Below are 16,136 nucleotides of genomic sequence, written 5' to 3'. Positions count from 1 at the left end.
GGAAGATAGTACAAACCATTGAGCACATACATACTATATGCCCTTTATACATAGCAGTGTTACTCCCATTACTTACTACTGATTATTTACTACTGACTGATAGCTGTATTGTCCAGATCCTCAGTTTTACAAAAACCTAGGATCAAGCTTAATATAAGGAATGTGAATGTATTTCTGCTTTACAATAAGAAGTGTTCAAGATTCAATGACGTTTCTCAGTGACTAATATATACAAATAAGTACCTCCTATTTAAAAAAAAAGTTGACAAAATCATGCAAAGGGAATGACAAGAACAATGACCCATCATAGTCATCAGAATTTAAGCAGCATTCATTTTACTCTGATTTATTTAAATGGTCTATTATCTTTGCTAACTAAAAAAAAGGTGATACCTTTAAAAGTGGATATACTTCATAGTTTTTCAGAGTACTTTCCAAATTTTCGGGTACTAGGTTTAACAATACCACATTCCATATGAAAAGTTCATCTTCTCTAGCAAGGTACTTTGTTAGTTCAAGCGCTGTTTCAATCTGAACATATCCAAACCTATTTGAAAATTAAAAAAAAACCCTCATACTTGAGCATATCTATTCCCATTAGTTACCTACCACGAATACCTGTTTATTTGTGAAACTGACAATAAAACATTAAGATACTACATGGAGAGTGATCTAGAAAACATAATGAAAACAATAAAATAAATATAAAACAATGGTTCTTTTAAGACCTGAACTCTCAAAACATTTATTACAGAGCACAGCACCACTATGAAAGTAATAGGACAATCATGGCAGTAAGCAGGGCAGTATGCAGACCATATTCTTCTTGTGTCTGCAGGATACATTACAGGCATATTTACAGCATGCATCAGTCTTGCTAGGACAAAATGAAGAAAAAGTGCACTGTTTTAAGTTATAATACATTTGCATTTTTATTGCTAAACAGCACATTTTTATTACAGTTTCTTTTGTGGAATATACATTATTGTAAAAATCAAACAATTTAATTCACATGCACACTACTAGTGGAATTAACTTTGGCATGGTATTTCTGTGCTTCAGTGTGGAAATAGCATGGAATTAATTTTTCCCAGTTAAATTCCAATTCAAGCCCCTCCCCTCCTAGACAAAAACATTTCTAGTGTACTTACACAGGAGCACAGTTCTACACTTCACAATTACATTCCTTATTAAACACTAGTTTCAAGCTCCCTTATGAGAAAAGACATTTATGTGAGAGGAGGAATGGGAATTTTTACTTCCTCCTTTCAGAGTGACCTCCACAAGATCTGAGTGGGGGTAGTATGCTTTGGCCACTCCTCCCTGAGCTCCCACATCATAGATGTCTGATGCTTTTGGGATCCCTGGTATGTTTGAGGCACAGATGTATTTATTGCTTCTTCAGCTCCCTACAGTACTACTGAACTCCCTAGTACCACAGGCATGAACAACTGAGTCGTCCATCAGCAAGGGAAATGAAAGAGGTATTAAGAGTGATGCATGACAGCATAGCGGAGAGAGCCCAGAACAGATTAAATTCAGAAAGTTCATTCAGAATCTTTTTTCTATTACAACAAAGTAAGTTAGTGCCTAAAAAAATCATGACAGTGCCATTATTTAAAATATTTCCTAAGAGCTGGAACAAAAGTTAAAAGAAATTTTGAAAGAAATCACTCAGCACTGACAGGAAAATGGATGAAACAACTTCCCTACCATTTTGTCAGAACATGTTGTTCTTATGAGGCACATATGGGTAGGAATAAACTAAGCAGAAGTAGCAGTGTTGAATGTAATCATGTACTTTAATAATTTTCTACGACGTATTCAGAACATACTTACTGTGTCAATGCAAAAACATCATCTATCAGCTGGAACCTGCTGACAGCGGGAATAACCTGCAGAGAACATTCACGTAGCATTAATAGATCTAAACATGTCATTAAGAGTTTAAAAAATCTTTACTGTGTTTCAGAAGGATAAGACTAGCCCCAACCACTTTTTCTAAGCCAAAATCTTCCAGAAAACATCATAAAATGGATCCTGCATTTTAAGCTTAAATTATGTATGTGCTTTTAGGGATGCTTATATATATATAAATACAGAAATACACAGCTACGTAATATATTTATATATATAAATATAAAAATATACAGCTACAGTACATCAAGCATGGAACTTGAGACCCCTCTTAGTTGCAAGCTTTAACAAAAATTAAAATACAGAAATGCCACATTTCCTAAAAATATCCTAGTTATATCATTTTGGTATATTTTTCCCTTTGAGGCTTCAGTTCGGAATGCATACTCAGAGTAGTCTAGAGCAGCGTGTCTGCCATTATCATGAATTAAATGACTGAGGCATGGAATCCTCATGAACCGCTACCTACAGACTGTGCTCTCACGAGGACTGCTGCTCCCTCCTCACCTCCTCCCTGCTTCCATGCCCCTTTGGCTTGACCACTGCTTGAGCAAACCTTCCCACTGACTGACACCAACAAACGGCCCCAAGTCACACCTAATTTTCTGCTGGCTTAGATTTGCTGTGAAGGGAAAAAGCCATCAAGAAAGGAAGCCAGTGGGCCATAAAAAGGTTTAACCACACTGCATGCTCTGATCTGCCTCACGTCCAGACCTTGCGGAGAAGTCATCTGACTACACTGGTTACTATTATGCTGAAAACAAACCCCACTGTTGCTGCCAAAACCAATGAGCTGACATTACTACTCAAGCCCCTGGCACACTCCAGGGTTCAGCAACGTTCAATGCAATCCCATAAACAGCCACAGGTACAGGCTGTTCTGTACTGCTTTTGCCTTCAGCCCAAGCTACAGCAAGTCAGAGATGGGATGAAATCTACTCTGAGTTACAGTGTCTTGTAACTTTTAAGAAAAATCTCCACCAAAAAAACCCCAAACCAACCAAAAAAACCAAGTCCGATAATTTTTATTTTTTTTTAAAGTTCACTGACAGAAATATTGTGGTTGGAGGAAATATGGAAACAAAAAGCCTTCTCCCAGCTTTCCTTTTCCATGGTTACCTAACAGCAGATAAAGCTGTAACACAACCATACTGATAACTGAGCCAAATCTAAGAGACTGGAAGAACCACAAGCTGTTTAGACAACTTTGAAGACAGAATGCCATCTCATGTGAAGTTATTTTTGATGCTTATGTGAAACTATTTGGGCCTGTTCCTCTTCCACTATGGAAAGCTGTCAGTGACTTTAGTGGTGATCGTGGATCATTTCTTCTTACATGGTACGTGAGTTTCTCATTATTTCAGGTTTTCATCAGTGTGATTACTGGTAAGAACTGCAAGAAGCAATACACAGAAAGAGGCTGTTTATAAGCTTCAGAAAACAAGCATGATCTTACCTTTGGATCATTTTCAAGCAAACGTGCTAATCTTTTTAAGTTTAATTGATCATAGTTCACTCTGTAGTATCCACTCAAATTTACATTTAGCAGGATCCAGTCGTATTCTGACTCCAATACTTGCATTTCAGGAAACACTTCTGTAAAGTGATATTAAAATATAGCATTTTATTTTCTGTGCACTGCTAAATTCTCTTGCATTGATGAACACTGGACTCGGTGCTCCTCTGAGATCTGAGACACAAGTTTGAGATTGGACTCAAATCCCCCAAAAGCCTGGTGCATTTCTGATCTCTGTTCTGCACAGCGTAACTTCAACAAGCAACCGGACCCCTCAGGTACTGAGCACCTCGAGATGGCAAAGTGGAGCCTGAAGACCCACTTTGCTCATACCCTTTAGCTCAAAGGCAGCTGGGAGAGTTCAGAAAGGTTACCCAAGAATAAGCAGTCTAGATGAGGAGCAATAGCTTCACATGCCTGCTGCAGGGCATGCACCCCTAGCATGCCTGATGCTCCCAGTGCTGTTCTAAAACACAATGCTCAGTACCTTACAGAAGAACTGATCACCTACCAGTATTCATATAAATGGAGATTAAGGAAAGCAAAACAGCTAAATTTATGCAAGAGACAAATAATCAAAAGATCTTATTTTAAATAAAATAGTACTGTAGTCCTTTCGAGTTACATCATTCACTGAAGGCCTCCTTCTTCAGTCCCATTTCATCTGACTAATACTTACTTTATGTGTGCTTCTGATTACTTGCTCGTGATAGCCTGGAGTACATCTGAAGGAGCCAGTACAGCCCTGTGCGCTCTAAGCTGCCTCATCAGAAGAGGATTCAAATGGTGATTTTAATGGCTACAATCACCCTGATTTAAGAAGGCAAATTCTCTTTAGACTGTAAATCAAGATTGGTGAGTAGTCTAGATTGCAGCACTGCTTTACCCGAACAGCAGTCTGAGACATCAATGTGTTTTGACACAGCAAGTACTACAGAAGTCATCCTCAGTCACCTTCACAAGTTAAATGAGATGGGAAAGTGGCATGTAACAGATCATTTAAATCTTAAAGCTTAATGCTTAATCATTTAAAAACAGTGTGGGTATCTAGAACACAGCACTAGCAGCACTTCCCCTGTAATGGCATTATTGGTTCAGTGCTCTGCTGATCAACAAGAGCACTTTTAGATCCAACTAAAACAGCAACACTATGCTCCTCCACTCCCCAAGCTGAATGAAACATGTTCTACCATAACAGCACCATCCTCCTAATGTCCTTTTGGTGTGCAGGTATCTCACCAAGGGTCACCAACACAATTATATGGACAGAAGCTAAGTATGTAGACATTGCCTGAGGAGCCCTAAACCAACAGGACAGGCTTTTAACGCCGTACAGTGCAGTGCTGAAAGAGCATGCATGGCTGCTGGTAGCAGCTCAGCTTGAAGCTTGGAGTTCAACTTAACCTGTTCAGAAGTAAGATAAATTAGCTCCTGCAGAGCTCTTTGCAGCAAAGATACACGTACACGAATCACTTTTGAGATGTTTCTTCTTTATGTATTGTTATGCCACTGCAGCAACTATTCCAAAATTCAAGTTAAAACTGTACTTTGTACCAAATCCCTCATTTTCATTTACCAAAACCATTCTGATTAATACCTCTGAATGACAACATAACAGTCATCCACCAGAAGCCATTTCAATCTCACAGGAACAAAATGGTAACTGACTTTAAAATTACCCTTAATATTTCTACCTTTTCAAGAAACTATTTGGTTTATTTATGCACCACAAAGTCGAAAAGAAAATTATTTTTTTAATCTAAAAGTGTGAATGCAAGTTCCTTGGCTGAATAGTATCTGGTACATTTGATATATAGCTTTCAAATACAAGTGCAATGTATTCTAAAGACTGAATTTCTGCTTTACAGAAGTCCCTTCAGACAGACGCAACATGATGGGTTTTTTTCATAACTTTGTAGCTCTTAAGTCACATGATGGGTGAGGAAACTGAATTGGTATCACTTCAATAACACAAGCTTAGCATGCAACACTAGTCCTTCCAAGCACATGCCGCCTAACAATTCTTTTCTGCAAATTTTCTCATTTTTCACCTCAGCAACCACTGGTTTATTTAACCTTAAAAAATCCAGAGGAATAAACATCCACTGTTCACTTATTTACTTGCCCACATACTGTGAAATAATTACTCAAGCTATCTTACTGCCTGAAAAAGAGAGAAAGTAGCTTTTAACCTCTGCAAACAGAGAGTGAAGAGCTGCAATATTCATATAGCATATTGTAGTTTTGCTTTTAAGCATTCCCCAAACACATCAGTCTCTGCACCTTCTTGTAACTGATTCAAAACCTGATGGAGTTCAGGGCTGACTTGCCAAAGAAAAATGAATACCCCATTCTAATGGTTACATTTCTTCTTTCTCAAAAAAATACAGCTGTTTTATCGGAAACCATTGAGATGAGAAACAACTGAACTTTTTATCTGATTGGAGATGTCCATAAACTCAATTTGCTATTATAATTTTTACAAATCCTACTCTTTTGATAGGAGTATTTATGCAGTTAATTTGCATAAACAAATTAAACTGTTGAAAATGCTTATTTTCTGGTTTTACTGATATCCACGTGTGAAGATGTCCGGTCACTTCACACAGCTGGCTTTAATTTTTTCAGTCCTGTATCTACTACTTGATCTGATCATTTTCTAATGTGTTACAGCTGAGATCCTACCTATATTCAAAAGCTTTTGTTAACATCAATGGGATCTGCTGATGTAAGAATAATACAGAAATGTGAGGAGCTAAGTTTGGATTTGTGTACAAAATGAAAAATCAAAATTATTGTGGAAATCTTTACTCATAGTATGCATTCTACCATATTGTTAAAAACATATGCTGAAGTTTGATGCAACATAGAAAAACCCAATATATTAACCTATTTGAAAATCTATTGCTATTCTAACACAAAACTAGCACAACGCATAGACATTTCTGTAATAAAGCTTTATCTCCCTATTCAATTCAAATACATTTTGTTTATAGAAGACTTAGGTGTATTTTTATCAGCTTGGTTTTAGCCTGTGTGAGCAAATGCATTACTTACTGCTGCTTTTATCTAGCCACATTAAGGGTTGTGATGATCCATTTCTCATCCAAGAAATAGGAATAATCCATGTGTTACTTCACAAAAACAAGAAAAAAAGAAGAGATAACGTAATTAAACCTTATGCTTAAGAACACCCCCCTCAGGTGATGCTAAACTAGACCACCGATGAGTTTCTTATTACAAGAATCTCCATCTGCCTTCTCTCCTGATGCACAAAACCTCATCAGATGATGGTTCTTATACTGTATCAGCACTCACGTTCATCAAAGGTAAGGGACTTCTATCTCAGTTTTAAATAGGTGCTCATATCTAGACTATTGTTTGATGTCAAGTATTTGAATACCACTTTATCTCTGCTCTGGCTTTCCTTCTTCAGGCAACAATTTTATTCTCCTCACTTACTACACATTACTTCTGAAGAATGTAAAGCTCCTTTTCAGAAGATATCTACTAAAAAACAGCCCTAGGCAAGCAATATGACTAATTCTGACAACTATAATTTTGTTTCTGAGGGAATGTAAAAGTGCTGACAAAAAGAAATAAAAACTCCAAAATTCTGAAAAATTCTGTAATACATGTCCTGGATTTTTTTACATTCACATGGTCTTGCCTCTTGCTAACTACAAGTAAAGGATTTGATATTTGTACCTTGGAACTCTTTATCTGAGCTAACCAAAAATGCTGGATGCACTAATGCTCTGCAGTTCCTGGAACCCAGGAGCAAAGGAAACTCTGTGATTCTTACGAAAATTTCTTTGGGCTGTTTGTATGACCAGCAATAGCAGCCAGGAAAAAACTTCTCTGGATTTTGCTCTCCTTTATACTTTTTCCCCACGTGAGAACTCGCCTTGTGGGCTCTGTCTATGCATCCCAATGCTTATGAGAATCGCTGAATCTCATGAGAGTTCAAACTCTACCCACGAGTTTCCAAAGTAGGTGACTAAAGGCAGCTCCTTCTATCACTGTTCGTAGTCATCTGAAGAAGCAGCACAACTTTCAAAAGGACCAGGCACTCAGCAACGCCCACTGACAGGAACTTTAGAGCTGCACTGTCAGGTACTCAGCACTTTCTGAGAAAGGAGTCATTTATATAAGTACTTAAATGCAACCCTTTTATCCTTGCCAAGCAGAAGAAACTGGGAATATGCACACTGGAAAGAAGCTACAGCATGGTTCATCCAGGTCCCATCTGTACAACTAAGAGATGGGGAAAGAAGAAAATGCCAGGCAAAACTCCTGCTCTGCAACCTATTCATGACCTGTGTCTGTCCTTACAAAGTTATTATGTGGCTGGAAAAGTCACTACTCCAAAGGAAAGCAACCTTTTGGCAAAACAAGCTGCTTGCAGAACTATTGCAAACCCCAGTCTCCAACAGATTTCACTTGATAGCTGGGTGACGAGAAAAAAGATAAAGTTAAAAAATCAGATGGTCAAAACAATGTTCTAAAGGAAGAGTTTCCTGCAAAACATAGGTTATAAACATATAACAAAACCACAAGCTAAACATACTTGTAAGAATCAGTACTGTTTTCATTCTTTTTATTAAGAAAGCGCTCCTGACTGATTGTGCCAGTGGTTAGATTTAATGTTAAAACTGGAAACCCGTTTTGGCATGTCCAGGAATCCATTATATGTTTTACAGATGCTGGCAACTGAACTTCATCCTGTGCATCTATGACCTGCAAGACAAACAGGAATTATAAATCTTTATAATAAACAGGTATTTACTGATACTGCTTCAGCAACACTCCAGGTGTTGTTCTAACATATTAGAGAAAATGTAACTGCTTAGTAGTTTGATGGTCTTTGATTCATGCAAAAAAAATTAATGTAACAAAGTCCTAAGGACATTACTGACATTGTAATATATACAGCATAAGCATTTTTAGGAATTATGAAATACTGAGGTGGCATTTCTCTTCTTTTAGTGTTCATATACTTAGGCCCTTGTATGGCTATGACAGACTTGATATTTTAACTTCATTCAAATAAAGCTGCTGAAACACATCGATTTTTAAGTGACTACCTAATGAACAAACTGAATGGTAAAGACAAGCTGAAAAAGATACTAAGCTAAAGTCCCAACTAGTGTGAATTGGTACAGTCTCTTTTTGCTTAAAAGATGTGATACCTTTGCATATCTGAAATTGTGGCACTCTCATTCTTAATCTGAGTGTGCAATACAATGGAAGGCTTCTTTAGAGGAACAGGAAAGTGGAATTTTAAAAAATAAACCTATTGTTAGCACCTGTTTTCTTATTCAGGTTCTGCCAAAACCAGCTGAGCTACTGCACTGGGTATAGACTTTGCTGGATCTGTGACATACCAGCATCTTCAATCATCAAGTCCAGAGCATCACACACTCTGATCTGGCAAAACTCAAGTTCCAGAAGAATAGGCTATGCAATTTCGTGCAGGCTTAGGTAATCTCCATGAAACCCAAAACTCCACCTGGCCCAGATTTCCCATCTCATCTCTCTACTCCTTGTACTTAGCTGCACTGATCTCAAGCGCAGTGAAGCAGCCAAATAAACACTTGTGAAGACATTAGCCAAAAGAGCCAGCAAAGCAAGTTTTATTGCAGAGAAAGACCGCCCCAGCAGTAGCCAAATTCCAGTGCAGTCCTCTACAGACAGTATATGGCCTAAACTTGGACTGTGCCAAACACCAAAGCAAGGATACTAGCGATAAAATGAATACCTTCTGTATGTGGGTCCAGAGGTCATCTTGGTTAGCATTTGAGAAGGAAAATTCTTTCAGGTACGACTGTACAGAAACAAACAGACTTCATGAGGGTTCAACGAAAAACATCAGCAGGGCAAAAAGCAATATGTTCAAATGTGACTTTCAAGCTTATAAATCAAGATGAAGGTGTTAGTTTTTCAAACTTACAGTAAGTGCTCTGATAAACAACTTCTCAGTCAGGAAACCAGACAGCATCCAGGTAATAGAAGCCCCCTGAAGTACAAAAAAAAGCTATGAGAAAACATGAATTATTATTGCAGTATTTTTTCTATATTCCAGAAAAGTTAGTCAGGCTACTCGTTAGCTTTGTATTTCACCAAGGTTAAAAATGTTTTCACTATTTCTTTCATAACCAAATAGATTTGCAACATCCAATAAATTTGTGTGTGCAGCAGAAACAAATTTTGAATGACAAAACAACCTACAACAAGCATTGTAATTCAGCAGTTCCTCTCAAACCTACACTTTGTACCATTAGTTTAGAATATGCAAGAAACAGGAAGAATTTTATATTTTTTAACCTTGTTGTACGTGATGCTGTCAAAAAGAGACATTAATGAAAATGATTCTTTGAACTTGTCTTCACTCTCTGACAGTGATCGAACTCCTATTTCATTGTCTTCCCTTAAGACAGGTTGTACAACATGATCATAAAATATTTTATCCTGCAAGAAAAAGATAAATCTAAGTGAGCTGTAACAGGAAATACTTATTCTCAGAAGAGAATGTAGATTATGGGTTTAGCACTAAGGAATGATCCTTTCCCCCCCTACCTAACTTTCCCATGAAGTAAAAGGGATTGTATACCCGATCCTAACGTTTCCACACACAACATTAGTAATCAGTGACAAGTTTACACCTGAGAAGACTATGGGCTTGGACCTGACAAAGACAATTACAGTGTAATCCTCAGGGAAAAATAAGTATATTAAAGAGCAAATGAACAAATACTGAAAATTAAAAAGCTGTATCTTATTTACATCTATAGGTCATTAATATGGCAGCATTTTCCTCCTAAATTTTCTGTTTCTCCTGCTGCAACCCTGAGCAATAACCTAAAAACTAAGCTACTGAGGGTAGCAAAGCTTAACTATGCAGCATTTCTGCTGTCACCCAGTGAGAAATATGAAGGGAAAATGGCTCCTGTGGTGTAAATCAATGAAGTTCTGTTTGTCAAATGATGATTCAGTTTCCCCCATCTTAGGACAGATCCTCATTATATTGGAATATATATTCCAATATTTTTTTTCCCAATTGGAAAACCAATATAATTATAAAGGTAAAGAAAAAAATCCTAAGTCTTTAAAACACTGCAGGCTACTTTGAGCACTTCTACTTTTCAAGAAGAACACAGACTTCCAGGTTAATGGGGCCATATTTGTTGACACATTTTTTTCTACTTGTAAACAGCCAGTAAATTTAATTCTGAGGGTTCAATTTGTAACTGGGTGGCGATCACTGGCACAAAGCCTAGTTGGAGGTAAGTGACTAGCAGTGTATCCCGGGGGCACATACTGGCTCCAGTCCTGTCCAACATCTTCATTATGATCTGGACAATGGGGCAGAGCGTACCCTCAGCAGGTTTGCAGATGACACAAAGCTGGAAGCAGTGGCTGATACACCAAAGAGTTGTGCTGCCATCTCATGGGACCCAGAGAGGCTGGAGAAATGGGTTGATGGAAACCTCCTGAAGTTCAGCACAGGGGAGTGCAAAGTCCTGCAGCTGGGAAGGGGCAACCTCAGGCACCAGTACATGCTGGTGACCACCCAGCTGGAAAGCAGCTTTGCAAAAAAGGACCTAGTGGTCCTGGTGCATACCAACTTGAACATGAGCCATCAACGTGCTCCTGCAGCCAAGTCGGCTCATGGTATCTAGGGCTGCAGTAGGAGTAGGATTGCCAGCAGGCTGAGGGAGGTAATCCTTTCGCTCCACTCAGCACTGGTGAGGACACACCTGGAGTGCTGGGTCCAGTGCTAGGCTCCCCAGTAGTGGAAAGATACAGAGCTACTGGAGAGAGTCCAGCAAAGACCACAAAGATGATGAAGGGACTGCAGCATCTCTCCTGTGAGGAAAGGCTGAGAAAGATGGAATTTTTCAGCCTGGAGAAGAAAAGGCTCACAAGGATCTCATCAATGTATATAAATACCTTGAAGGGAGGGTGCAAGGAGGACAGAGCCAGGCTTTTTCTGGTAGCACCCAGTGACAGGACCAGAGGCAATGGGCACAAACTGAAACACAAGAGGTTCCCTCTGAACATCAGGAAATGCTTTTCTCCTGTGAGGGTGACCCAGCACTGGCACAGGTTGCCCAGAGACGTGGTGGGGTCTCCATCCTTGGAGATATTCAAAAGCTGTCCGGACACAGTCCTGGACAACTAGCTCTAGGTGGCCCTGCTTGAGCTAGGGGTTGCACCAGATGAACTCCAGATGTCCCTTCTAACCTCAGCCATTCTGTGATTCTTTGAATGTGTATGGCCCTCAAAATTTGCACAAGAAAGCCCTCTACTCTCACACTTGTGTGATTTACTCTGGATTTCCAAGACACATCACATAACTGTAATTTATCAAATGGAATTACCGCCTAGTATCAAAATTTACTTTATGGACATAAATAAAATAGCAATTGTTGATTTTTAGAAAGGCAAGCTTCTAAATTAAAAGATTAAAATTAAAAAGGAGACAGATTTATTTGCAATTTAAGATTTGGCAGCCTTTACACTTCTCAGTGATATCAAAATCATTCATTACAGAGAATAAAGTGAGCTGTTGTTAAGTTCAAAGCAGAAGGTTAGCGCATCCTATGACCTAAAAATCCTTCTGACAGAATTTGTTTGACAGGCCTGTATTAGTTTCCAATTAAACATGTAATTAAGTACTTTGGTGAATTAGAAAATGAAAATGACAAATGATATTTCACTTGAGCTAAATAAAAAGCAGACTGGATTGCCTGCAGCCTTGGGCTTGCCCATACTAAAAGATTCTCCTTTCTTCAGAAGCTGAGGGCACTGTGCACAGTCATTTATGACTGCACATCATCTCATGGGCACATCATCTCATGACTACAATTAACAGCACTTATCCTCCTATCTCAGAGTTTAATGATGGATGGAGTTTTCTAATAAATTATGGAACTTATTCCCATTTGAGTGGCACAGGAGGAAGTCTTACCCTGGTGTTGGATTAACTATGTGCATTATATTTGCCACATCTACAATCAGACACCCACAGACCCAGTAGGGTAAGGAAACACAAAATGGCCCAACTTACTCACTGCCTGGTAAAGATACCTGAGGTATGGGACACATGGAAAAGAGTTTGGACAGGCAGGGAGGCAAACCATCAGCCACAGGACTCAAGAGAGAAAGCTGGGTTTGCTACATGACAGATCTAGGGCAAAACACCAACTCCTTGTCACTGCAGAATGACAGCTGTCCTCTGTGCCAGCTGTAGGAAAGCTGGGTATGATCATAGCCCGCAGCAGGTGGAGACCCTCCAGGGAAGAATCAAGACCTGCTGGTCTTTCCCAGGGCAGCTGAGTTACTAATACCACAGCTAAATGAAATCCCTTCTCCTGCACCTTCCTTTTCTTCTTACATACTGAACCTTCCTACTTTAGCTTACTTCACTAAGGGTTAGTACTTACCAGCGGAAGCTTGGGTTCAACAAAGGTAGCTCCCAGGTATTCAAAGTAAGATGCCAGTCCCTCATTAAGCCATAGATCATTCCACCAGTTCATTGTAACGAGATTTCCAAACCACTTAAATAGAAATAAGCAAATCTCAGTATCTCTTTGGACTGCTGTTTTCATTTTTTTCAGGTTAAACACGCATACCTATGCTGAAGTAACTTTATTTAAATATGTACACATCAATTGAATAAAATGCTGGATATTTCTTCAGATAATGAAAATTCAGTAGAAAAAGATGCACCTTGGAAAAAGTTAGAGGTTCAGGGCAGTCATGTTTTAATTGCTTTGTCTACAATTTCATACCATGAGTATGGATGTCAGTGCTTTAGGTCATTCTTTTACTCTATCTAATATTAAACACTTCCCAATAAAACATAGATACCTAAAAAAATCATATCAGGTTATGATTAAAAGTAGGGCATTTATCAAGCAATTTATCACACAAAAAAACATTTTTCCATGTTCTTAATGAAAGGATATTGTCAAGAGAATGATAAACAGAACTGGGGACATAACCATTTCCAAAATCTGCAAATCTCTACGCTGGCAAGCAATAAATTCCCACAACAGCTGCTACATACTTATATCTGGCAGTTCACATTTAACAGAAAACTGATCACTTGCAGATTGGTGTTTTCTTAATTCTTAAAAACTTGAATTACAGCTTTGTTAATTAAGTATTGACATTTGTTTTATTGGACTGCAATAAGAACACTCTGCTCATCTGAAGGTCTGAAAAGTTACAGACGTTGTCAGAAGGGCACACAAGTGCACTAACCAATTAAAATCTTTCACTAACTTTATTGACTAAGTGCAAACAGTTGCTGCTCTGGCAAACACCAGTAAATTAAGTAGTTAATAAAAAAAGTGAACCTGTATTATTGTTCCAAACCTAGTAAGAAAGTTTTCGAAAATCTCTGTGAAAACTGGACAAAGGTCCGGCTACAGTATAAAATGTGTTCATATTAATTTTGTTCTATCATACCATAGGCTTTTTCCTACAAAAAAACAAATACTTTTACAATATGTACATGCACTGCCACTACAAAAGAATACTTATAAAATCCATTAACTCTCCACCAAAGTACTAATTATATTGTACAGAGAGAGAACTGTGTCATCCCTACATTATTTTCTAGTACAGCATTCAGGTACTGTAAGAAAAAAAATAAATAGCACATCAACAGTTTTGTATCAATGAGTCCTGTGCATACCACAGACCCACCTTCTAACACTGATTTATCAGCGGAACACGTGATCGAATAGTCTTTCAGTACTGTAGTGCTCACACCCTCTACTGTCAAGCCACTATTTTTCCTCTCCTCATCAGTGACTGCATCATCAGAAACTGTAAAGAAACAACCTCATAGGCAAACGAATGTACAGAACTTTTTACCACATGCCTGGTGTCCTATCTCATGTGACACAATTATGGCAATCATTGCTTTTCTGCTTGTGAATTTATCACTTGGGAGGTACATCATTGATGATTCTTGGAAAGTCATGAGCCCCCAGTTTTCCATAGCACCTGCTCCAAATTCAGGCAGCGCAACCAGATCTGAGTTGATTCAAACAGAGAAAAACAAAGGTATCTTTAAAATTTTCAGAAGTAAAATGCTGACATGATTTTTATGCTCACAGTGGTTCAGCGTGCAATCAAAGGACATTACATTTTAGTGGTTCTCTGTGGTATCATGGCAACATTCTTGCAAATGGTCTTTGAAATTTCTTCTTGTCATGCTTTTCATCTCTGATTGCCACTCTTTCATGAAGCCCCAGATCTCTACTGTATCTCATACATAAAAATGTCTTGAACAAAAATGAAGGCTGTATTCTACCAATGCTAGGAGAGAATATGTTCCCTTCTGTCCATCAGAAATATTTCTCTGTATAAGTTTCTCCTGTGTTTGGGAAAGATCATACTTAACCCTTTCTTCAGCCTAGCGACTAGTAAAAAAATCTTGCGCTTTCAGCCACTCTTATCTGAAAGGTGCCTTAGAAACATCATCCCTCTGTTCCCACAGTATCACTGTTACCTTTGTGACACCCTTCTGCCCTATTATCCACAGGGAGCAGCTGTCCAGTTCAAACGTAAAAGTTGGATGAAACATCAAGGATCTCAAAGAAAGATATACTGTTTAAACTCAGCAGCAAAGAGCAAAATTTGGAAAAAGTATAGAGAGCATTTTGGAAGCAGACACAAGCTTGTACTCCAAACCAGCTGACCATGAGGCAGTGGCAGTCCAAAAGCTAGGCTGTTTAATGGAAGCATGGAGCTGAATCCAAGCAAAGCTAGACTGCATCTCAGCAAGGGCTTATTGTCTCAAGCTTACAACAAAGGTATTTCACTTTCGGTGAGGCAGCCCTCATCTGCTCAGCTTGGGGCAAGGAAGCTCACTTACAAGTGCATTAAAATCAGGTAAATACAAACCCTTAAATATCCCTGATTTAAATGTGTTTATTCTTAGTTTCACATTTTGATTTTCCAATAGAACTCTTTAGTATCTACAAGAATCTGTTCTTGGTTCATCTAATCCTCTTGATTTTTAAACAAAACTTCAAAGAAAGTCAGCGGGAAATGCAGTTGGTATGGCCTGACATTACAGTGGGGGCTGTAATGGTACTACAGCATTCTGTGAAACCGAAAACTTACCTAACAGAAAGCCTGCAATACTGTTATTCTAACTAATTTTTGTAATATTTTTATACCAATGAATTAATGTATTGACGTTGCTGCTAAACAGAATAATACAAATGTGAAACAGAATTGTCTACAGCTCTTGAGTAGTTTGTGTGATTACTACTAAGACAAGAAAATAGTGAAGGCTGCATATATTACGTTTTCCATAAGAAGTGTAGTGAGCAATTCTGCAAGTTATTCTAAATACACTGGGAGATAACACATTTACACAGATTAAAATTTATTTCTTTGAAGTGCCAAAATACAGTTTTGTCAAAACAACAAATTATCTAGTCAAGCAAGGAGGGAAACTCTTCTCCCACAGCCCTGCACTCTGCTAAGATCATGAGCAGGTCCAAAATTAATTTCAAATAACAATTGCCTTCTGTGCTCTCCATATTCTACCAATTTGTATAAAAGAGCACGTTTCCCCACAATATTCCTGCTGAAGCCCTTGGGAATCCAAGAAGAAGTAGCAGACAAACTGTACAGTAGAACTATATGATGGCACCCATTTTCTTGACTGAAG

At 38.4% G+C, this 16,136-nt stretch overlaps 1 protein-coding gene across 3 annotated transcripts in view; it reads right to left on the bottom strand.

The window, feature by feature from the left end:
- Positions 1-16,136, bottom strand: part of LVRN (laeverin) — a 43,218-nt gene that overhangs the window by 15,442 nt on the left and 11,640 nt on the right. For 2 of the 3 annotated variants that reach the window (XM_056324853.1, XM_056324852.1), the window contains exons 5-14: positions 14,331-14,485; positions 12,883-12,996; positions 9,761-9,904; positions 9,387-9,452; positions 9,195-9,260; positions 8,004-8,173; positions 6,491-6,567; positions 3,374-3,513; positions 1,840-1,895; positions 394-547 (exon numbers count right to left, since the gene is read on the bottom strand). In XM_056324853.1, coding sequence (XP_056180828.1) covers positions 394-547; positions 1,840-1,895; positions 3,374-3,513; positions 6,491-6,567; positions 8,004-8,173; positions 9,195-9,260; positions 9,387-9,452; positions 9,761-9,904; positions 12,883-12,996; positions 14,331-14,485 — 1,142 coding nt within the window. The remainder of the gene's footprint in view (positions 1-393; positions 548-1,839; positions 1,896-3,373; positions 3,514-6,490; positions 6,568-8,003; positions 8,174-9,194; positions 9,261-9,386; positions 9,453-9,760; positions 9,905-12,882; positions 12,997-14,330; positions 14,486-16,136) is intronic. The other variant, XM_056324854.1, reaches the window with a different exon arrangement.

The sequence above is a fragment of the Falco biarmicus genome, chromosome Z (assembly GCF_023638135.1).
Source record: "Falco biarmicus isolate bFalBia1 chromosome Z, bFalBia1.pri, whole genome shotgun sequence".
NCBI classification, from domain to species: domain Eukaryota; kingdom Metazoa; phylum Chordata; class Aves; order Falconiformes; family Falconidae; genus Falco; species Falco biarmicus.
This window is presented reverse-complemented; position numbering and strand designations above follow the sequence as displayed.